This window comes from Wyeomyia smithii, chromosome 1 (genome assembly GCF_029784165.1).
Source record: "Wyeomyia smithii strain HCP4-BCI-WySm-NY-G18 chromosome 1, ASM2978416v1, whole genome shotgun sequence".
Taxonomy (NCBI): domain Eukaryota; kingdom Metazoa; phylum Arthropoda; class Insecta; order Diptera; family Culicidae; genus Wyeomyia; species Wyeomyia smithii.
This window is the reverse complement of record NC_073694.1, coordinates 139,711,323-139,734,678: the sequence shown is the minus strand read 5'-3', so window position 1 is coordinate 139,734,678 and position 23,356 is coordinate 139,711,323. Positions and strand designations below refer to the sequence as shown.

General features: G+C 39.4%; 2 protein-coding genes across 9 annotated transcripts in view; one reads left to right on the top strand and one right to left on the bottom strand.

Annotated features, from left to right (window-relative positions):
* Window positions 1–23,356, bottom strand: part of LOC129718530 (uncharacterized) — a 442,955-nt gene that overhangs the window by 175,936 nt on the left and 243,663 nt on the right. The gene's annotated exons all lie outside the window — the stretch shown is intronic.
* LOC129718533 (uncharacterized) overlaps window positions 5,125–23,356 on the top strand; it is a 51,439-nt gene continuing 33,207 nt past the window's right edge. Inside the window, exon 1 of the mRNA XM_055669400.1 lies at window positions 5,125–5,261. Within this exon, the coding sequence (XP_055525375.1) occupies window positions 5,247–5,261 (15 nt within the window). The 5' untranslated portion in view covers window positions 5,125–5,246. The remainder of the gene's footprint in view (window positions 5,262–23,356) is intronic.

The following is a 23,356-nucleotide window of genomic DNA, read 5'->3' as shown; positions in this document are numbered from 1 at the left end:
CCTGCCGAACCGCAAATATCTGATCCGTGGTGGCACGCACACCCATGAATCCCGCCTGGTAGTTCCCCACGAATTGCTTCGCAAAAGAGAGGGAGAGTACCTTGTAGGCGGCGTTCAGCAGAGTGATTGCCTGATAATTGCAGCACTTCAGCTTGTCACTCTTTTTGTAGATGGGACACACAATACCTTCCATCCACTCCTCCGGCACACGTTCTTCCTCCCACATCTTGACAATGACCCAGTGCACGGCTCTAACCAGTGTTTCTCTATCGTATTTCAACAGCTCGCTGGAAAAGTGGTCAACTCCAGCAGGTTTATTGTTTTTCAGCTGGCCAATTTCCTTCTTTACCTCCAAGAAATTGGGCGCTGGAATCCTGTTGTCTTTTACTAGTGCACCAAGATTATTTGACATACCGTCCTCGCGCTCTACTGCATCGCCGATCAGACTAACTGTTTGCATTCGCCGTCAAACCAGTCATTTATATGATTTGGATTCCTTATACCTAGTAACGCTACGCAGTGCTACCTATGGCGGATCAGATGGGCCTCCAGCTTCTAGAGTAGCTGCACCAAGCAGCTCTTCCGTGGGTAACGCTACCTCTAGCTGCTGCGCGTATTCCTGTGCATTCCCGGCGTCCCGCAGTTACTCAATATTTGGTCGCGGCGTTCGATTTCGGCGGGCGTTGTACACCGTCGATTGTTTAGAGCACACAGCTACTAGGTAGAGGTCCGAACCTATATTCGCACTGCGGTAGGTGTGAATGTTGAAGATGACGGAGAAGAACCTGCCGTCGATTGGAACGTGGTCGATTTGATTCTCTGTCTGTTGGTCGAGTGATCTCCAGGTGGATTTTTTGCATATCCTTGCGGGGCAAGAAGGTTCTTTCGGACTACCATATTACGGGAGACCGCAAAGTTTACGCACCGATGGCCTTTAGCATTAGTCCCAGCGTGCATGCTATTATGCCCGATTACCGGTCTGTACATTGACTTCCGTCCTACCTCAGCATTCATGTATCCAATGACGACTTCCACGTCCCGTAGCGGGCAGCTTAGACCTGCTCCAGCTGCCTGTGAAACGTTTCATTCTCGTCATCGGGTCTTCCTTCATGTGGGCAGTGCACGTTGATGATGCTGTAGTTGAAGAATCGGCCCTTTATTCTTAACTTGTACATCCTTGCGTTGACCAGCTGCCACCCCATCACGCGTTGGTGCATCTTGCTCGGTTTCCAGCTCGCTGGTTGTGCCACAACTCTGGTAGAAAGTAGCCGCTATGTGCCCGCTTTTCCATACCTTCTGTCTTGTACAACAAAGTCTCTGCAGTGCTACAACTTCGAAGTTACGTGGATGTAGCTAGTCGTAAATTATCCTGTCTCATCCTGGAAGCAGAGCGTTTTGCAGTTCCATATGCCGAGTTTACAATAGTATTTCTTATTTCGTTGCTTAGGTCCATGCCGATTGTTCCGATCCCTATTTTCTCTTACGTTGTTTGTAACATATTATTTTCCGGGGCGGCTCGTTGGGCCTTCCCCCTGTCCAACACCCTGTCTCGCGGGGGACCACTGTGTTGACTCTGTTTAGAGTCCACGTATTATTTTTCAAAAATATGATATTTTTTTATATTTGGTAAATTTACTTTATCTATTTCGCATGTGAAAGCACACAGATTATTTTTTTGTATTTTTTCTTAAAATATAAGAAAAAACATTAAAAACTTTAAGTAGAACCGAGATATTCACGATGTCAGAATTGCAAGTTGTTTCTCCTAAAAAACCCTAGAAATCGTTCAATAATAATTATAATGTGATAATTTAAATATTTTTTTCAATCTAAATCGGTTATTTTTGAAGATAAAAAAATTCTGCAAAGTTGCTAAAAATTAGCGGAGCTATAACATTGTAGAACAACTTTTGCTTCTATCCTGAACGATAAAAAAGTTAGATACCTGATTTCATCGAAAATTTCGATCACCTCAATGTTTGATAATTTCTTAACATGCTTTTTATTGTATGTATGTTATAACTTTGTAGAAGAAAGTATTTCTCTAAAATATTTCTATTGAGCTCTAAATTCGAATTGTCCCCTAAATTCGGTTACAAGACCATTGTGCATTGCCCAACCAACTATAGGCACAATGAGTGGTGTTTGGCAGAGTGTACTCAGTGGTATTTTTCGGTGCGAGTAAAATGCAGGAGCGCGTCGACGTGTTGTGTGCCAATTTGTGTGGCTCTGTCTGCAGTGGGGTGAATTCCAGTGTTGAATGTTTTTCCTTTGAACAAATCATACAGACTGAATAACTTATATCTCTCTGAAGAGCTTCAACCTAATGAGTTGGCAATGATCAGTGTCTTGTGGGAGAATAATTGGATCGTTTCACGGAAGATCGCGCAAAAAAGTTGTAACTTTTTTTTTTGTATACACTGTATTATGAAAATCCATGTCACTTACATAAATCAAATAAATCTCAAAACAGAAAATGCATTTGTGGTGATGATTCCAATGTGTTCATTGAATTTAAGTTTTGAATCAATAGTAACTCCCTTAACATACCTTACCAATCAGACGAGGGGCGAGGTGGCTCGTGCTGTATCAAGAATTTGTTACCATGTTGCTCGGTTTTGGGCTGTGTTTCGCCAGTTCCCCAGGCGTCTCATCACCCGCAAGTCTCCTTCGATCTGGTCGAGCCATCGTGCACGCTGCGCCCCTCTATTTCTGGTGCCGGTGGGGTTGCTGAAGAGAAGTGATTTCACAGGGTTGTCGTCCGGCATCCTTAAGACGTGACCGGCCCACCGCAACCTATTGGGGTGCAGTTCATGGTTCATGCGCCGTTGCCATTCTCCGTCGTCCGTCTTTACTCCACCGTAGATAGTTCGCAGCACCTTCCGTTCGAAAACTCCAAGAGCGTCAAGGTCCTCCGCGAGAAGCGTTGTTGTCTCGATCCCGTAGAGGACTACCGGTCTTATCAGGGTTTTGTACAGCGTCAACTTCGTGCGTCGTCGCACTCGATTACGTCGAATTGTCTTCCGAAGTGAAAAGTAGGCACGATTTCCTGCCTGGATGCGTCTCTGGATCTCTTTGCTGGTGTTATTGTCGGCGGTCATCAGTGACCCCAAATACACGAACTCGTCGACCACCTCAAGCTCATCACCGTCTACAAAGACTTGAGTTGGGAGGCCGATGTTGTTCTTCTCTAAGCCTCTCGCTCTCATGTGTTTTGTTTTCGACGCATTTACTCGTAGTCCGATCCATCCAGCTTCGGCTTTCAGTCGGGCGTAAGTTTCCTCCGCCGTCGCAAAGTTACGTGATATGATGTCGAAACTCCCAGATCACAAATAAATTGCACTCAGTTGAGACCCTCAGAATGCCAATTTTCAATTGACTCGTTGTAGTGAATGAAGGATATGATAATGCATGTTAACACGAATGCCATTGTTATGACAGCAAATCATCAGAATGTTCAAATCTTCTTGCAACATCTTATAGTCTGATAATATATAAGATATAAGATATAAGATAATATAAAATAATTTGCTCGATGACATCAGAGCGTATATTGAATATATTGGGGCCAAACAAACTGCTTTGAGGTACGCCGAATTCAATGTGGAAAACGTGAGAATGGGTGGAGTTAACCAATACGTATGCAGAATGATTGGTTAGATTGGAAAATAGACATTCCGTGAACCATTCCAGGATATCATCAAATTATGTGATACATTCTCAGACATTTTTGCGGCTCCCAATTTGAAACATGTACGTTTGCTAGAAAGCTAGTGTTACTTACATAAACTTCTGTTAATATCCATTAACATTTGCTCAAAGTGTTAGTCTGTGATATTATTGTCGGTCAGTTTATCGTATTCATTCAAACAACTTGATATTTTTCAATGATTTTATTCGGAACAGTCGTCAGTTTTCTTGATACCTGTAGTTTTTTACTTCCGAAAACTACTCTCCGAAACTAAATTTGGATTATTGTATGAGGGGCTCTATAGATATCCTGTTCAACGACGGCCCACAGAAAATAGTCCAGTAGATAAAAGCCAGGATTTTTTTCCATAAACTATCGCTGTGTTTTCTTAGTTTGTTTTGTCTGTATTACCTGACTGATGAGATCTCGACTAGTTTACAAGATTTATTATTTCATGGCCCCATATAGACCATTTCATGAATTGACAGGTGTCACGGATCCTGCTAATGTTGATGATGCTTTTATGTGCGTTATATCAGCGGTTCCGTGCTTTTCATCAAAATTTAATGCATTCATTAGGTTTAGAAACGTCTCGTAAAATGGTCTATTCTGGCGCACAGTAACTTGACAACCGACAAGCGAATAGTCTCTTATATTATCATCTGTTTATATTTGACAGTTGTCTTATATTTCACAGACATCTATAAACACTTGCTTTATGGTGTTACCAAATATGCTGATCGTGCTTCGCCAGGATTAAGTATAGAGGTTTGAAATTCAGTCCAGAAATATCAAACGCACGCTGTACATTAAGTAAGTTTGAAGTGGATTTTACAGTTCATCTGAATACCAATACGAGCACAAAAAACGCACGGCGACGCTATTATCGTTAAACAATGTGTTATTGAAATCGTTTAAACTAATCAAAACATCGACAAAATTAGGATTTTTCGGTTGATTGAAGTTTTGTTATAGCTTCCGTTACTCTGAATTCCATGATTGTTTATATTTCTATTGGCAAAATTTTTCATCACTGTTGTCGGAAACAATCCCAATGAATTTACAATTTAAATTATCGCAAAAATCTTTTCAGCAAAACAGCAGTGCTGCCAAAATAAACAAACCGCAGGCCTGCCATGCCCGTCGTGCACAATTGGTCAGGTCTCCCTCCGCATCGCCAATCGATTGTCAACTTCGACATATAATCGTACGTATTCTCATTGATATTCAGGTGCCGTTGCATTGTATCAGACGATTGGCTGCCTGTTTTTTATTCGTCATTCGCAATTGCATCGAATTTTGGATCCCTCCGTCATCGGAGATTGTCCGGTGGGGGCTTATCAAACGACAATTGTGGGGGTGTTTCTGGCAAATTAATTGGTCGATATAAAAGCAAATTGGTTTCTCAAAAGTGCAGTCACTATTTCCATTGATTCGCGCCGTGTACGATCTGTATCTATTTTGCCGGGTTGTCAGTTGCTTTCTATTCTCGATATTTCCGGACGTGCTTATCCTGTACGAGAGGTTACTTTTTTCGGTCGACTTGTAGAGCACTATGAAATCGCTTTCGGTGAGTTTATTACCCAATCCTGCGGTGTAGTTTTTTATTCATTGGAGGAAAAAAATATCAGAGCGAGTTCGAGATTAATCCTTAATGGACTCCATCATGCAGTAATACAAACCGTGCATAGTGAAATACGTAGGAAAACATTATTGAAAATCCTACCTGGGCCAGTGAGATAGTGATGGAAAAATAAAGAGAGATAGAGAAAGAGGGAAAATATTTTCGACCTCATAGAAAAAAAAGATGAGTTCAATCAAACCGGAAGCTGGTGCAGAATACCGCAACGAAACAGCAAAAATGGAAAAAAATGCATCTCTCAAAAATTGCTTTCCAACGCGACGAGGCGGCCGGGCCGGCCGCTGTGCAAATATCAAACACGAAAATATCAATATATAAACATGGAATCATTCAAATTTTTAACGTCCTCCGTTATCCCGTCATACGTGCGGGGAGCCGTTGCCGGGTGGACCACGGATAGGCGTGTTGCTCTAGCGTGCGCGTTGGTTCAATAAATCAGAGTGGATTGAAACTGGGCGTACCTATTAAGCTGCTTAGTCCTGCGATTCGGTCGCTTATTTTCCGACCTGGATAGCGGCGAGCGACAGAAAGTTTGTGTTATATTTTCCATGTAAGCGAGAGCGTTGCATTGAAGATTTCATTTTGATGAAATATTTGAACGCAAGAACTAAAATTATGTAGGGCTGCTACATGGGGGTACTTGGTACGGTGGCTTACAAAAGGAACCAATAAGCATATTGAATTGATGCTTTTTTTTCAACTGAGTTTTTCGCTCTGATTGTCCGACTTTTTTATTTTTGCTGTTACGGTGTTTGGTTGTGATTTAAATTTTAGATGGAAGTTTTTTTTACTTTGGGTCCGCTCCAGTTAGGTTTATTGAAAATCCGTTGAAATCTAATCCAATCAAGATATATGATGTGTTTAGGTCGATTGGCGATGAATAATAATCAACTAAAGTACAAGTTTTGTGCACCCTGCATGAGCGACTGCGTATCACGGGATGAAATTCTATATGGTCCAAGATACGCAAAAAACCGTAGCATCTAGTCGGTGGCATATGTCGTACTCCAACCGTCCAACGCCCACAAAAAATAGATTTTAGTTGATGAAGTGTGAGGATCGCATCCATCATCCCGACATCTCTATATAAAGTATGTCTCCCCTATAAATAGTTCTGGACGCAAGAAGGACGGCTACTGTTGTAAAACTGCATAGATTATTCCACAGTTTTGCTGCTGATGCAATTTTTTTCTGTTTTATATTCGTTGGCGAGTGGTTGCGAATGTATGATGAACAGAAAACTATTTTTTTTCTCGTTTGAACCTTATTTCGAACAAAGCATATATTGAACTACTTAACATCAGTTGAAGTTCAAAAGTTCAACTATTGAAGGATTATTGCTTTTAAATTATTTTTACCGGGTTCGTTTCTTCTAAGGCTGTGCGAAGTTTCGCGAAATTTCGATGTTTCCGAAACTGAACGAAATTTTTCTCGAAATTCTTCAAAAAATGACTAAAATTTATAAGTTTAAATTATATCTTTTTATTTATTAATTCATATTTAAACAGAAAGGTTAAAGATATATGGAGTTTATTTAAGTGGAAAATTTTCAAGAAAATTCCGGAAATTGGGAAAATTATAGTAAACTATAGATTTTTCCAAACTTCATACGGTCAAAGTTTTGAAGCATTTCCGGTCCTTAATTAGAGTCTAAAACTGCAAAAATATTGGCTCAGAAATCATAATTTGTATCTATTTATTAAAAAAATGTGTTCTCAATTTCGGTTAATTTCGTGAAACTCGACGTTTGCTTGCGGGAAATTTTCTTGTAAGCATCGGAAGACTTTATATATTTCCGACTTGGATAGGGGCAAAAAGTCAAAAAGTTAAAAAGCTATGATTTTTCATTTTTTCCAGTTTTAACTCAAAGGCAATTTTTTCCTCTGACTTACTTTACTTTTATGGCGACAGATCGTTAAGATCCTATGCAGAATCCAGAATACGCTTACACAAAACTTGGTCCTGGGCTGTTCCTTTCCAGTCTCCTTTTACACCCGCTGTTCTGGTATTCTCGTCGACAGCACACATCCAGCGCGTGCGAGGTCTGCCTTGGAGTCGTCGGCCTCTATCCGGTTCTCTGCTAAATATTATCTTTGTCGGCCGCTCATCCGCCGTACGTTTTACGTGGCCAGCCCACTGTAACCTGCCGTGTTTCATCAGCTTGACAGTATCAGCGTGTTTGTATACTTCGTATAGCTCTTGTTTATGCGCCTGCGCAAGACCCCATTTTCTAGTTCTAGCTGGATTCTACGCTCGAAGGCTCCTAGTGCTCGTCGATCGGCTTCCTTTCACGTCCACGATTCATGTTCGTAGAGCGCCACCGGGAGGATCAGAGTCCTATAGAACGAAAATCTCGTACGAATCTTTACGGGACCTAATCTGGCTACAAAATCTGTAATGAGCCCTATTCGCTGTCGCAATCGTCTCTTCATCTCGTTGTCACGAGTGTACCAAGATAAACAAATTCGTCGACCACTTCGAAAGTATCCCCATCCATCCCCACTGCAGCACCAACACCCGCAGAATTACCACGCTCTTTGCCAGCCACCATGTACTTCGTTTTGGCAGTGTTTATGGTGAGTCCCTTCTATGGTGAGCTTCCCTTCTGAGAGCCGTAAAGGCCTCCTCAACTGTTCTACGGTTAACACCAATTATATCAATGTCGTTCGCGAAGCCTAGAAGCATGTGGGACTTCGTGATGAGAGCACCGCTCCTCTGCACACCTGCCGTTCATATTGCACCTTCTGAAGCTATGTTAAACAGCAAGTTAGAGAGCCCGTCACTTTGCTTCAAACCATTTAACATCACAAACGCGTCCGAAAATTCGCCCGTCCTGAGGCTTGTTGTGAAACCGCCAAGTGTCGCACGCAACAGTTGCACAATGGTCGGAAAATTGAAATTTCCGGCCAAAATTCATTTTTTGTGCCAAATTCTTGGTTTTCCACTGCAGATGATTATGACATATAAGAAAAGTTTTGTACTGACAAGGGGCTGTCTATAAACCACCTAAACTGAGGCAAATGTCTTGTGTTTTCCAATAAACGTAAATAACTCGTTAGTGGAACGAGATAAACGATTACTTTTTTCAGTAAAGATACACATAATAGTAAAACGCTTCTTATGGCTTTGAGAGTTAGTTCGCGATTTGTCCGCAGAGATGGCGCACGAATCTAACTTCTGATAGGAGCATTCAAGAGATATGGTTTCTTCAGCAAAGTTGTAAAGCTATTCAATTCAAACAAAACTACTGAAGACGAAACGATTTAGCAAATCTCGATTGTAGAGCCAGCAAATGTTGATACAGTTTTCTATGGTCTTGTTTGTGACAAACTGTTTTACAGCGGTGCTTGATCAATTCAATGCAATCATTTATAACATTTTCTGTTCTAGGTTGTATGAACAAACTCACTAAATCGATCTTATGAACTTCCTCGTAAGACATTGCTCACTTCTTCGTAAAACACTTGAATAAAACTTCAGAACTGTAAAGCACACATAAAACTTTGTTTCCTCCACATACACAAGCAATCACTCAAAGGAATGAACTAGAATCAGTCAGCCATAAAAGACATGAGCCGCATGATTCAAGAGTATAACAATATGTGTGAGATTGCGGGTTTATGCGTGGGAGTAGTTGTGAGATTGACGGTTAACTCAATGCAATTTTGTGTATGAAACATCTGACTGCAGGTTGGAAAGTTCGACCATGAGAACCTCCATTTGTTTTGAAGTTTGCGTGTGGTGTTTCATGGCCGTGTTTTCATAAAACAAACACTAATAAATTACAACACTAATAATAAGACTAATAATAATTCATTTTTTTATTCGGTTAAGTATGATTTAACATGAATAATCGCTGAGTCTTTTAGCGGTGTTGTAATGGGTTAACAAAATAAATTTCAGAACAAAACTTTGGGTTGGTAAAAAAACATCGATACACGCGAAAACCAATTTATTGCTAATATTAACTTTTTTTTTTTTCAAACAAAATGAAAAAAATATTTTTTTTACTTAAGTGTGTACAACCGAATAATCACACTAATTTTAAGTTTTTCCAGTATATTTTTGAACCTAATTGCTATGACACACGTTGATGAGTCTTCATAAAACTCCAAAAAATTACATGAAAAATTAAAAATTTTAAATTACCTTTTTCTACAAAAACGCAAATTTAACTCAAACTTTTAACATATGTTTAAAACAACGTATATTCTAATAAACCAATTAATCTAATAATTTCACGTTTTTTAGTGTGTTTTGAACCAAATTGCTATAATATACGAAAAACTTTGTTGATAAATCACCCAAAAATTCAAAAAATGGAAAATTCTCAATCATCTTTTTCTACCAAAACGCAAATTTTCCGCAAACTTTAAACACCTATTCTTGAAGGGCACAAGTAGGGCTCTCAGACACACTATCAGGTGCTGTGCTTACACGTGCTTACATTTAATGTTTTTGATGGTCAAAATTAGGAAAATTACGCATATTTTCAATGTGGCCTGCGACTGACTCTGTAGGGTTGAAATCCATTACCCATCTTGTTTTAGGAAACTAATTTAATGAGCTTTCAATCATATGTGAACATATCATGATAGCTTTAGTAGGTTTTTATATATTCCAAAATATTCAGAAAAACTATTTCTCTCCGTTTCTGAAATAGGTAACTTTGAAGGCATTTTTCCTCATCCAATGTTGGTGGGTCCGCAGCTCATTCATCTTCCCCAATTTTTATCTTGTTCCTCTTGACGATTCTCCTTCCTTACCTTACATCGCCACTTCAAAATGTTGCTTCCAACGCCTGGCCACCTTCGATTCATTGGTAATCAGGTACCCCTTCCTGCCATTACTAGAGGTGGGAAAAATGGTTTACTATAGTGAGCGGATCAGAGCGGTTCCGCTCACCAAGATGAACTAGTTCTTTTTAACAGCTCACTCGCTCTTTTCGTTCCTACATAATTTTTGGTTTTTATCAGTGTAGCTTATTATCAGACACCGCAAGCGAGAGCCATTGAAAGCTTTACACTCTATTTGCCAAGCGCAAGGTCGTACGCAAAACTACAATAGAACTCCCAGAAACAAGCTGCCACCAAACGTCTGCCCTGATATGCATAACCTGCATTTCCCATCACCCAGCCACCATCCAGCCGCAAGAGCATGCAAAAAAAACAACCTGCAACAGTCCATACACAGGTACACGGGTTGACTAACGCCGAGTATGCACACGAATGGATGTGGAACGAAAAGAACGAAAGAACTGATTCACTGATCTTCTGGCAATCCGCTCGCAGGCTGATCAAAAGACTCAGTTCTTTGAAAGAGCGAAATCTTTCGCTCTCAGAAGAACTGGCTCTTTTGTTCAGCTCTCAGGGAATCCGCTCGCGATCAGAAGACTTCGATCTTTTGAAGAACTGATTTTCTGATCAGCTCGCGAGCGGAATGTCTGCATAGATTCATAAGATCAGTGAACCAGTTCTTTCACTCTTTTCGTTACACTTTTCGTGTGCATCCCGGCGTTAGCCAGCCCGTGTGCTGTGTGTGAACTGTGGCAAGTAGATTTTATTTTTTATTCCCGTGGCTGGTGTGTGTTATGCATAGGAAAGCAGGCAGCCGGCGGCAGCTATTTTCTGGGAGTTCTATTGCAGTGTCGCACGCCGCTTTGCGCTTGGGGTGTAAAAGCATATGGTTCTCGCTTGCCGTGTCTGATCAACTTCAGCTTTTTGCTTGAAGTAAGGGGTGAGTTACCGCTCTTTAAAAAAGAGCGATAGATCACTCACTCACTTTGAAGAACCAGCTCTTTAGATCAGTTCGTGAGCGGATTGCCCACCTCTAGTCATTACACATGGCAGGTACTGGCATGGTTCGGTTCGTGATTCCATTAATCGTTCTCGTGTCGTGCCTGGTGAAGAATGATGATGTGTCCGCGAGGACGCGATCGTAGTGCTCACGTTTCTTACGGCGGTGAAGTCTCCAGCTCCTGCCTCCTGGTATTTCTCCCACAGCTGACGCGTCACAAGATTACCTGACCGCATCATAAATGTGCTTCCGCTGCTCGTTCAGATCCACCCCAGCCGGTGTACCGAGCCGTCTTTTAACATTCCGGGTATACTCTGCAGTAACTCCTTCCTCTGATAATCTCTGGATGTTCAGACCTGAGAGTTCAGACTATCTTCCTCGCCGATCTCGATTAAATACGTTGGACAGCCGGGCGCGAATCTTGCCTACCACGAGATTGTGATCCCCGTCAATGTTTGGCCCTCGGAAAGATCGCACTTCTTTGACATCTGAAAAGTGCCGGCCGTCGATCAGCATGTGGTTGATCTGGGAGCAGGCCTCAATTGGGTTCTCTCCAGGTGTGCTTTCGAATGTTCAGACGTGCGAAATGGGTACTACAGATGGCCATTCCTCCAGCAGCGGTGAAGTTTATCTACCTCAAGCCATTGTCATTGGTGGTAGAGTGAAGGTTTTTCCTACCAATAACGGGGCGAAAAAACTCCTTTCGTCCGACTTGTGCGTTCATATCTCCGATAAAATTTTTTTTGTCGTGTTGTGAGCACTCTCCGTACGTTTTCTCAAGAAGCTCATAAGAATCCCTTCTTTACGTAATAGCTTTTATCATTTGTCGTTTATCGACACGTTAGTTGATAAGGCTGTAATTGAAAAATCTGCCCTTGATCCTCAATACGCACAGACGGTCATTAATAGGCCTCCACCTAATGACACACTTCATTTGGTTTCCTAGTACATAGCACGAAACCGATGCCCCGTTCCGCTCTGTCTCCGCCGCTGTAGTGGTTGTGGTACTTGAAGAAGCGCCCGCGGCCAGATCAACCGCCCGGAATTCACGTTTTCCGGTTTTAGGCCAACGCACCTCTGGGTGTATCTGGCGAGACACCGCATTTCATAGTTCAGCCGTTTTTCCTCCTATGTCGACCATTTGTCAACACAGATTTGACCTAGAGTCCAACTGAAAATAAATGAAAGATTATAGCATTTTTACGTCCCTCTGATGCTCATAGCCAGCTTGAAAGTGCGTAAAGTGTTCAGAGACTGGAATGAAGTTTTCCCGTAAGCAAACCTAGATGCAACGCACCCGGAGAGCAATTACTCTGCGGCCTTTTGCCGAACTTCCGAGCTGGTTAGGGGCACCAAAACTGCCAGAAACGGTTGAAGAGTTATAATCATTCATTCTTTTTCTAGTTTGAGCTCTAGGACTGAACCTGAGTTGACCAGTGTTATTGTTTAGGGACTTTTATAATCGAACCTGCCGACTCTGTTTGAAAGTCGATCAAAAACGAATCATTCACTCAATAAAATCCTTCAAAGCTTTTTATCGAAAAAAAATTACTTGTTTGAATGAAAGAAAGGAAAAATTTTTTTTTTCCATTTAAATCATTCTGTATTTTGAGATACTAAGTTTAGTTTAAGTGGAAAATTTCGTGTTTTTTTGAGTAAAAAAGGTGTTCATTTTAAAGTGGGTAGTCTCTTCTATTAAGTACCTTATGAATCTCTTTCATGAAAGCTTCAACGGGTTTCCATGGAACATCATTTGAAGACATTTTCCTGCGAAAGCAGTGGGAAGGTGTAGCATATAAATGAATAGAATAATAATTCGATACGTGATGGTACAGCCCTTTGCAACCGATCACAGCCTAAGCTTTCCACTTTTACAAAAGAAACGATCCATCGATTCGACCAACCGTGAACAGGAGGCAACCGATTGGATAAAAATATTGTCAGAGTCATTCTGCGCTCTGTTGCAATCGAAAAGGATGACCTAGAATCCACATATACCTGCTCTATATCGACGACAACATCCAATACGTTAAATGATGATGACGTTGCTGCTGTTCAGGAAAGCTGCTACAAACGGGCCAGAGTTCGGACGGCAGAACGGCTCAATTTACCGGATGTCGACGGGTGTGGGCTCGCTGCTCGGTCGCTAGTGAATCCGTTTGGGATTTAATCGGTGAGAGGTGTGCTAGTGGAGAAGTTTTTCTTTCATTTTGTTTGTGTCCACCGAGCTGTGTGGTTTGCAGTTTTTTGGATGGCATTTTCTTTTAGCTTTATCCATGGCGAACTAACCAACAACGAAACGATAACGACGACGTTGGCGATGGCAATGGTTGTGGTTTGGCTAGTTGGAACGTGAATCGTGCTGGCATAGTTTGTTTTGCCATTTTGTACCAAAAAATAATTTTTCTCAATGAAAAACATTAAACAGTTTCGTATGAAAAACCCTGCTATGTTACCGTTACTGTTTCTATAATTGATATGAGCGACAATAAATATAGAGTGCAGCACAAAGCAGTAGTTTGAATAATTGGCATTGTGTAGTTTGGTTTATTTCTTAAAGCTCTGCTAAACAGAGTATACAACGACTTCTCCTCACTATCGTCTTGACGAAGTCAACTGTCCAATTGTATCTACCAACCATCTTCCCACAACCTTATAGTCTTTACATGAAACCGGTAGAGCAATCTTTAAAGGAGACAACTCAATGTTTTCTCAGAATTCTATTATTGGCGATGAACCGCCAAATTGAAAAAAATCTGAACCAAAGAGGTCTGAGCCAATTAGCCACAGACAAAGGTTCAAAAATTGAACTGTGGCACCCACATCTCAAATTTTCTGTTCGAATCCATTTCAACCCCCGCTCGTCAGTGAACCCCAACCAAATTACGTTGATCCCACTCGAGGTATATCGAGCACGAAATGTATCGGTTTCCATCAAACCGGTTTCCAATCGAAAATACCATCATTGAGCTTACGCTAGCAAGACTAGCAAAAGAATACAAAGGTTGCAGTTCATCACTGCCGATGAAAAGCTGCAATCTGCAACCACCGACCGAATTCAAAGGCTCGTTCCGATGCTCTGCACTGGAAAAATACCAACGAAGCAAAACTTTTCATTCGCATTCTATGCTTGCGGAAAGAGAAAACCAATCACTGTATAAATTCAAGACGAACGTATTCTGGCTCCACTGCTCAATCATCCGTCTTCACACAGGGCTGCTGTCTATATATTTATTTATTTATTTCTTTTCGTCTCCAGTTCAAGCTGTACAGACTGACTAGTTATTATACCTTATACTAATTATAAAACGTTGTCTAGTTATATTAAAATCAAAAGCGTCGCTATTACTTAGTAGAGTGAAACATTTCTCCAGAGGATGGTTTTGTCCGAATACTGTTCGATGTCTAGTTGTCCAGAACAGTGAGCGTGGTCGTGATCGATGCGCTGGCACGTAGATATTTACCTGCTGTAGTAGGTCAGGGCAATCGACGCGATTGCTCAGTATGTCGAAAGCGAATATGCGTTGCAAAAATATGCGTCTCTGATGCAAGGGTTCCAGTCTAATTAATCGGCATCGCTGATCATACGGTGGTAATCTTCGAGGCTCAACCCAAGGTAGTCGTCGTAGTGCGGAGTGGAGAAAACACCGTTGTATACTCTCTATGCGAGTGATTTGGGCTTCTTGATGGGGTGCCCAGATTTGAACAGCGTATTCAAGAACGCTTCGCACAATCGAGCAATAGAGTGTTTTGAGAGCATATACATCGCTGAAGTCGCGAGCATTTCGACGGATGAAACCTAGTAGGGCGAACGCTTTACACGTTGTCGCTGTGATATGCTCGTTGAAACAGAGCTTACTGTTGAAGGTAACTCCTAAGTCCTGTATCGAGGAAACACGTTCTAGGTTGAAACCATTCGCTCTGTACTCGTAGTGTTGCTGCGTCCGCGTCCTGGTGGAGCTAATTATTCTACACTTCGTCGCGTTCATCTCTATGCCATTCAAGTTACACCAGAATACTAAATTGTCGATGTCTTGCTGTAAAGCGGCTCGATCGACCAATGAGCTGATGACTCGGTAAACCTTTAAATCGCGATTCGTTATTGGAAAGTGTACTCTCATGACCGACCCCAGTAGCTAGGTTCCAATTCTGGCAGAAAACGGCGGGAAAACGAACCACTTTAAGATTTCGATTGTTCGACACGATTTTTCACTTTTGGTTAAATTTAAAACAAATCAAACAATTAGTTTTAACACTGGCATATATACTATTTATTTTCATTAAATTTAGATGACTATCAAATTACTGAAATTTTAATAGTTTGAGAACACACTCCAAAAATTAACAATATTCTCTGATCAATTCTTAGTTACTCAGCAACTTTCTTTTCGGTTTAATCGAATCCATGCTACAATTTGAAATCAGCAATAGTCAGGACAGAAAATACTTGACATCCGATTTATTGTTTTTCTTCATAACTGCTCTTATCATAACTACAAGCCAAAGCTCAAGCGCATACACATATGAGAATGTGAAAGGCATATATCTAATGGCTTCCGAAGAAATAATAACCTGATAGAGTCTACCATCGGCAGCTGATGTGGATTCTGAAATGAATCATTCGATTGGTAACTTTATAACTCTTAGAGTTTTAGTATCAGTAGCAGACGAGCAAACGTCATCGTTAGTTATGTTCCTCTCAGAAATATGCCATAAATTTCTTCGGAAGTGGAATGAAAATTTCAATTATCTTTGCAGTAACAAGAGCAATGAGAATTTGACACACTTATTCATTTCACAGTAATTGCTTTTTAAAAGGTTGTTTGAGATGATTTTCGTGTTTACCGTTGTGCTAAATTTGTTTCATGGACAGTTTTCCAATATAACTCAGTTTTACTGACTTTAAATGAATTGAAAAACTTTATATAATTATATTACATGATAGTCTAGTAGTAAGCTCTAGAGTTCAAGTAAAATTCTATTTTTCACAAGCTTTCTAAAACGCTCAGAAAATATGTTTCATAGGCGGATGCTTCTAGCTGCATTTGAAGGATATTGTTGATAGCTACTAGATATTCTTGGACGGCCTACCGGTGCCAACAAAATATATATGACAATATGAAAAATAGGTGTGACTTCAACTATAATAGTTCACATTAATTCACAGATGGCTTTGAGAAACGATACCATCTTGGACAAGACTGCTAGTCCCGGTTGAATCATAAGCTAGCCGTGCAATTGTCCTGTAGGGGTACTGGGGGTAAGCCCGGCACTGAGGGTAAGACCGTCACCCCTAGGATTTTACTAGAAAACGCTAATTAACTGTGTTTTGAAATATGTGAAGTGTTGGTATTTAATATTTTAGACATTTTAAGACACATCGTAGCCACCATGAAACGTCAAACGTCAAAATAATAAACAAAACATACGCTACTGCAGCTTATGCGTAAACGGATGTAATTTTTCGTGAGTGGAGCGTAAGCTTTTATTCATTTGGAAAGACTAAAATAATTTTTCGTTGCTCTACAATTTATTGCCTGTATTGTTAGCAATCACAGGAATTCGATCTGAAGTAAATTGAAACGATAAATTTGTAGAAATAATCTTTTTAAACAAATGTGTGCTGCCGGGGTAACACCGTCACCCAGTGAGTGGGGTAAGCCTGACATGGTCTGAGGCTAGTTGGATGTAGCTGACGCATATTTCTCATCTATAACCGATGTCTTGCTGATAAATAAATTAATTAATTGACTTAGAACCATGCACTCAAGCTCTTCTGTGATTTATGAATGATTCCAAGGGTTATTAGAGGTGTCAAATGTACTGAATCAAGTCACAAAACTGACGGCTTTCCCGGTGGTATTTGAAATATGCTCCGGTGTGGTCAATGTGATCCTGGCTTCGATGAAACTAGTTAATAATATGATTTAAAGTGCCACATGATAGGCTTGCCGAGTATCAAATTCTTTAATTGATATACATAATGTTCACCGGAACTTGTTCCGGCAATCTCTCCAGAACCAGCTAACCGACAACAACCAAATTCAACAGTAACATACAGAAATGAAAGATCTCTCATTCGGCGGTTTCTAAATTCAAATTGGTTCAGTTAATTCGAGTAATTTCATGAACAAACTTAGGTGCCGGTGTTACCCCCAAGGGGTGCCGGTTTCACCCGCACTGATTGCTAAACGTCGTTTTTACCTTAGTTTCAAAACTTCACTATTCCTTGTAAAATAACAGTTTTAAAGTACTGAAAACCTTCATATCTTGTAGAAAACAATATGGGCAATGATTTTGTGAAAGAAATATAACAATATTCGCCATCAAGTGCTACTAATAATACTTAGCTGCTAGGTCTCTTCCAGATAATCTGGATAGCAGGAGTCACTTCTAGTTTGAAATAATGGTAGCAGTGGATCCAGTCTCTTTCAACAACAAAAAATAGCTAACGGCAATCCTAAACATTCAATTGGGGTGAGGAATCAGATACATTCAACAGTTTTTTCACAGATGTTGTTAATGTGCCTATGTTGGGTATGGGACTACTTCGACGATATTTGTGCTTAGATTGCGTCATAATTCTGAAAAATATTTAAAAGAGTCTCCTCATGAGTAGCTTCAAATTAAGTTGGGTTTCTTAATTTAACACCTATCACACACAATAAAATTTATTTTTACATTCAGAAGGATCTTCCGCATAGGGGAACTGTTCCATTATTCATCTCAGCTTCCACATTCATCTCATACAACATGGGAACTCAATTGATAACTAGGAAAAACGCACATTTTTTAATCAAATCAATCTCCTAATTCATGCAATGGATTCTTCTTAGTCTAATTTAGGTGAAATACTCCAAAACTTTTCAAAAGCTCTAAATTCAAAATTGGTTGATACGGTTACAACGGGATTCGTTAGGCAGCAAACGAAGGTTTTTTGATCCTTAGCGAACCACCTTTTATATTATACACTCAACATTATCACTGACTGCACTAAGAACACTTTTATCTATAAAATGTTCACCTCAAATTTTAAACAACTTGCTTTAAATATTAATAATATATGAGATGACTTTTTATTAATCTTAAATTTCAACTATATGTATTTCCATCTGTTTAACTGCGTTGAAGATAATCAAAAGTTACCAAATCAGTTTTTGATAATATAGAAAAATCATACTGGAATTATTCCGACATAATTGACATAAATCGACAGCACTGCAGTGGATACCTCGGTTGCCGAATTGTGCATAAACAATTCCAGCAGATTCCTAGTTAAAGCTTGGTATGTAGTTGAAAAGAAAAGGGGCTCAAGAAATTACGCCCTTTTTACCAAACGCAATTTAGACAGCTGAGAATGCTTCATAGTAAGGTTATCTGTCGTCGGTGAGCTCGGTTCCAATTGGTTGCTCCATTTTTTTCTTGCGAGTCAAATCATCTTGGGACTGAGAGACGATCGGATTAGCAAACAATTAACTGCCTGATTCTTTCTCCACCTGAATAATAACATTATTCATGATAATAATAGATCATTATTTTGTACCATAAAAGTAACATTTCGCTTCACAGCAGTATTCGCACCAAAAAAAACTTAGTGTCAGTTTTGGTTCCTGATATCTTTTCAGCTGCGTACCGTTCATAAGAAAAAAAATTCATTGCCTGAATCAGTATCTGAATTTAAGATAGGATTAAGATAGGTAATTGATGAATATGGGGGCGTCGTGAGATGAATAATTGAGCAGTGATTGAAGTTTCGTGATAAATATGGAAGCGTTGTGAAAATCAAAATACTTACATAGGTATTAGGCTGACAGTGTTTAGTATTCATTCAACAACTACTTTTGCCGTTAGCCTGGGTAAGTTTGTCAACGGGCAGGAAATCGCGTGCCAATCGGTGAGTGTTTACTACACACGAATGCAAAACACGAACGTTACGCATAAAGACGTACCACGTAATTTCATTGCGAATGTTTTCTGTTGAAACTAAACAACATTACACAATCTGTACTCAAACAACATTTCAATGGATGTTATTCAATCACCGAAGCCATGTTCGGTGTTATTGGTGTTATCCTTTGAACGATATTTGGCAAGCATACACATTTCGTGCGTGCATGTGTGCGCCATATATTTGGTGCTGAACATTACACTTTTTTTTTTTTTTTAAACTCTAATATTTATTTAGGCCCAACCGCGAAGCATAACGGGGCCGAATATCTTTTGGAGTAGGGAAAAGCCAGCTTGAGTAGAGCCTGTATCCCGACTGCTCCTCCTCAAACAGGCATAAAAACCCTCTCATCTTTTCTCTTTAAAAAATACAATTTAAAAATACATGTCATTTAAGCCTACGACTAACATTAACATCAAAGTTTTTCTCTTTATAACTAAATACTAATCCTTACTACTATTCGTTGAGGGTGATGGTTCCTTATCTCTTTGAAATCAAAACTTATATCTAAGATCGGTGGATCATGTCTGAACATTACACTTTGTATTCGGAATCAATTTATCCAATTGAGCCTCTCCCAAATCGGTGCTCCCATTGCTTGGAAGTTAGCCGGTTTGCTGGCAACGTTTTTGGATATTGTGTGTAAAAGGAATACTTTGTTATATAACTTTTTATCGGTTGCTGTCGCTTGTCTAACCTTTGGATGAGTGTCAATCCACAATGGCAAAGCAGTAAATGTATATTACCAGACAAGTACATGTTTGTTCCGGAAGTGAATTTATTACAATTCATCTGCTGATTTTTTGCAATCTATTTTTCTTAATTAACCACTTCGTTCAATTGCAACGAAATTCTCATATGTATTTTTATTAATCTGTTGGAGAATAATATTCTCTGAAAATGTTATATTGGAGTATTAAAACTATATTTTGACAAAGTCCGCTGTTATCGTGAATTTTGTGGAAAACGTCAACAGATTATTGTATGCAAAATCTTATGTAAATCATATGGGAAACTAGTTGATACCCGGCCCGCGTTGCTTCGTCTCTCACTTTTCGACATCGTAGCTTGAAAATGTTTCCGAAAAGTAAATGAAATTGGAAATTGTTATCTAAGAGGCAATGCTATCCCTTTTTGCCTTTCTCCTAGAAAGGTATAGCAATCACTTGCAATGGCATAAATCACTCAACTCAGCTCGACGAGCTGAGCATATTCTGTATGTATGTGTGTGTGTGTGTGTATGTGTGTGTAAAAATCATGAAACATCATTATCTCAACAACTACAATAGCGATTTGAACAAAATTGGTTTCAAATGAACGGGCTACCTTAAAAACCCTTAACTTTTGAATTTCATTAGGATTCAACTTGTGGTTCAAAAGTTATTTAAAGAAACGTGTTTTGAAGACTGTTTAATCTCACTAATGTTTCTCAGAGATGGCTAAACCGATTTTCATAAAATCGGCGTCAAATGGAAGTTCTAGTTGCCCCATAAGACTCTATTGATTTTTTTTTGTAATCGGACTGTTACTTTTTCTGTTATGTTAAAAAATGTGAAATCCAGCTATGAAAAGGAACATATTCCGAAGACTACTTGGACTCACTCACTTTTCTCAGAGATGGTTGAACCGATTTCCACAAAATTAGTGTCAAATAATAAGTCTAGCTGCCGCATAACACCCTATTGAATTTATTTTAATCGAACTGTAACTTCGTCTGTAATGTACCGAGATGTGAAAACCACGAAACTTCATTATCTCAGAAACTACAAAACCGATTTGATCAATATTATTATCAGATGAGCGGGCTAGTTAAGCGTTAACTGATGAATTATGATTGAACACGTGGTTTCAAATTTTGGCTGCCCTATACGTTCCCGTTTCATTTGATTATAATCGAACTTAAGCAACCGTTATGTGTTAAACTGTCAATAAAACAACGAAAGTCTATTATCTCAAAGATTACGTGACTTATTTGAACATAACTAGTGCCATACGAACGAGTCATCTCTCAAACTTACAAATAACAAACTTCATAACAATTTGATATGTGGCTCAAAAGTTATGGAAAGAAAAGAAATTCAAGGACTTTTGAAAGCTATACCTGCTTTGATCAGTATATGTGGCCTCAACATAATTTAAATGTGGTATCGTACAATTTGAACTTTCCAAATTCATTGGTTCCTTGCGATGTGTTTAAAATCTGCAAATGCACGACGAATCGGTCATAGGATATAATCAAAGTCGAATAACAAATCGTTTAAAATGATTGGTTTTATCGACTGTTTCCTAGAAGTTGCCATTTAGCAATTTAAAATGGTGCCTGAGGTCAATTGTTAGCTTCTTGCATCATTCTGGTTCCAGAGATACTCATATTGGATAGTATTTGTTTATTTTAAGCTGTTTTTCACAAACCGGTAGTCGCCATTTTGGATTTCAAAATGGTATTCAAGATATTTTCTGGCCTCTGAGCGTCATTCTGGTTGAAGAAACACCCATATTGGGTGTTATTCGATCATTTCCAACTGTTTCCCAGGAACCGGAAGTCGTTAACCTAGAATCCAAAATGGGGTCTTTGGTCGATTTCAGCTGCTGTGTATCATTCTAGATCCGGAGATACTCATGTTAGACGGGAATCGGCCACCTTTGGCTGTTTTCCAGAAACCAGAAGTTGCCATCCTACAATTGATAATGGTGTCTGAGGTAAATTTTTAGCTTCTTGCAACATTTTGGCTCCGGAGATTCTCATATTGGGTGGTATTTGGTCACTTTGGGCTGTTTTTTAGAAACCGAGAGTCGTCATTTTGCCTGTGAAATCAATCTCTGTCATCTGGGCGTAATTCTGGTTCCGAAAACATTCATATTGAATGTTATTTGGTCATTTCCGGCTATTTGCCAGACACCGGAAGTCACCATGTTAAAATTCAAGATTGTGTCTGTGATTAATTTTTAGCTTCTGTCCATCTTTCTGATTCCGAAGATACTCATATTTAATGGGAATCGTCCATTCCAGGCCGTTTTCCAGAAACCGGAAGTTGCCATCTTACAATTCAAAATGTTGTCTGAAGTCGATTTGTGGCTTTTCGGAAATACCCATATTGGGTGGTATTTGGTCGTTTGCTGCTGTTTTTCCGAAACCGGAAGTCGCCATTTTGAAATTCATAACGACATTTGAAGACAATTTCGATCTATTTTAGCACCTGTGTATCATTCTAGATCCGGATATTATTATATTGGGTGGAAATCGGCCATTTTTGGCTGTTTTCCAGAAACCGGAAGTTGCCATCTTACAATCCAAAATGTTGCTTGAGGTCGATTATGGAACAAATTTGTTACCCCTAAAAACATTCACATGCCAAATTTGGTTCCATTTACTCGGTTAGTTCTCGAGATGTGCAGAAATTTGTGTTTCATTTGTATGAAACCCCTCCCTTCCAGAAAAGAGAGGGGCGTCCAACTATTTTGGACATTTTTATTACCCCTTAAAACATCCACATGCCAAATTCGGTTTCATTTGCTTGGTTTGTTCTTGAGTTGTGCAGAAATTTATGTTTCATTTGTATGTGACCCCTCCCTTCCAGAAGAGGGAGGGGCCTCAACTTATCATAGGAACCTTTATCGGTATCAAAAATCCCTACATACAAATTTTCACGTCGATCGGTTTGGTAGTTTCCGAGCCTATATGGATCAGACAGACAGACAGACCGGACTGCACATTTATATGTATAAGATTACAACATCAATATTTTAGAACCTAAAGAGTGAATATACATTTATTAGATTGAAGCTTTCATGTAAATCTATTTAAACAAATAAAAATTTGAATGAGAAAGGCTGGGTCTGACCGCTAGGTGGATTAATTTAAGTTTTATTCTTCCTTTTCTCTTTTTCTTCCTGTTTTCCTTTCTCCTTTTCGTTTTCTTTTGATTTATCTTCCTCTATAGGTATGAGAAGGATTATACTGGGAGGATTGGTTTCTTGTTGGGAGTAATTCAGGGCTGATAGAGGGCATCATTTAATGAAAAAAAACTCTTCTACGTATATGCCCTACATATAATGCTTTGCCTTAGAGTTGCTCTAAATTTAAATGTGGTATACAGCATTTATAGAGCAATTTAAAGTCTATAGAATTTATATTGGTTTAATTTGAAATTTAAAAAAATTCCATGCTAGACACAGCCTTAATATACCTGAATAAATGTAAAAATAACATTTTGAAAGCCAAAATGTTCAAAAGCAGTACAATTTTAAACGTATTTTGATGTAATTTACCTATAAGTGA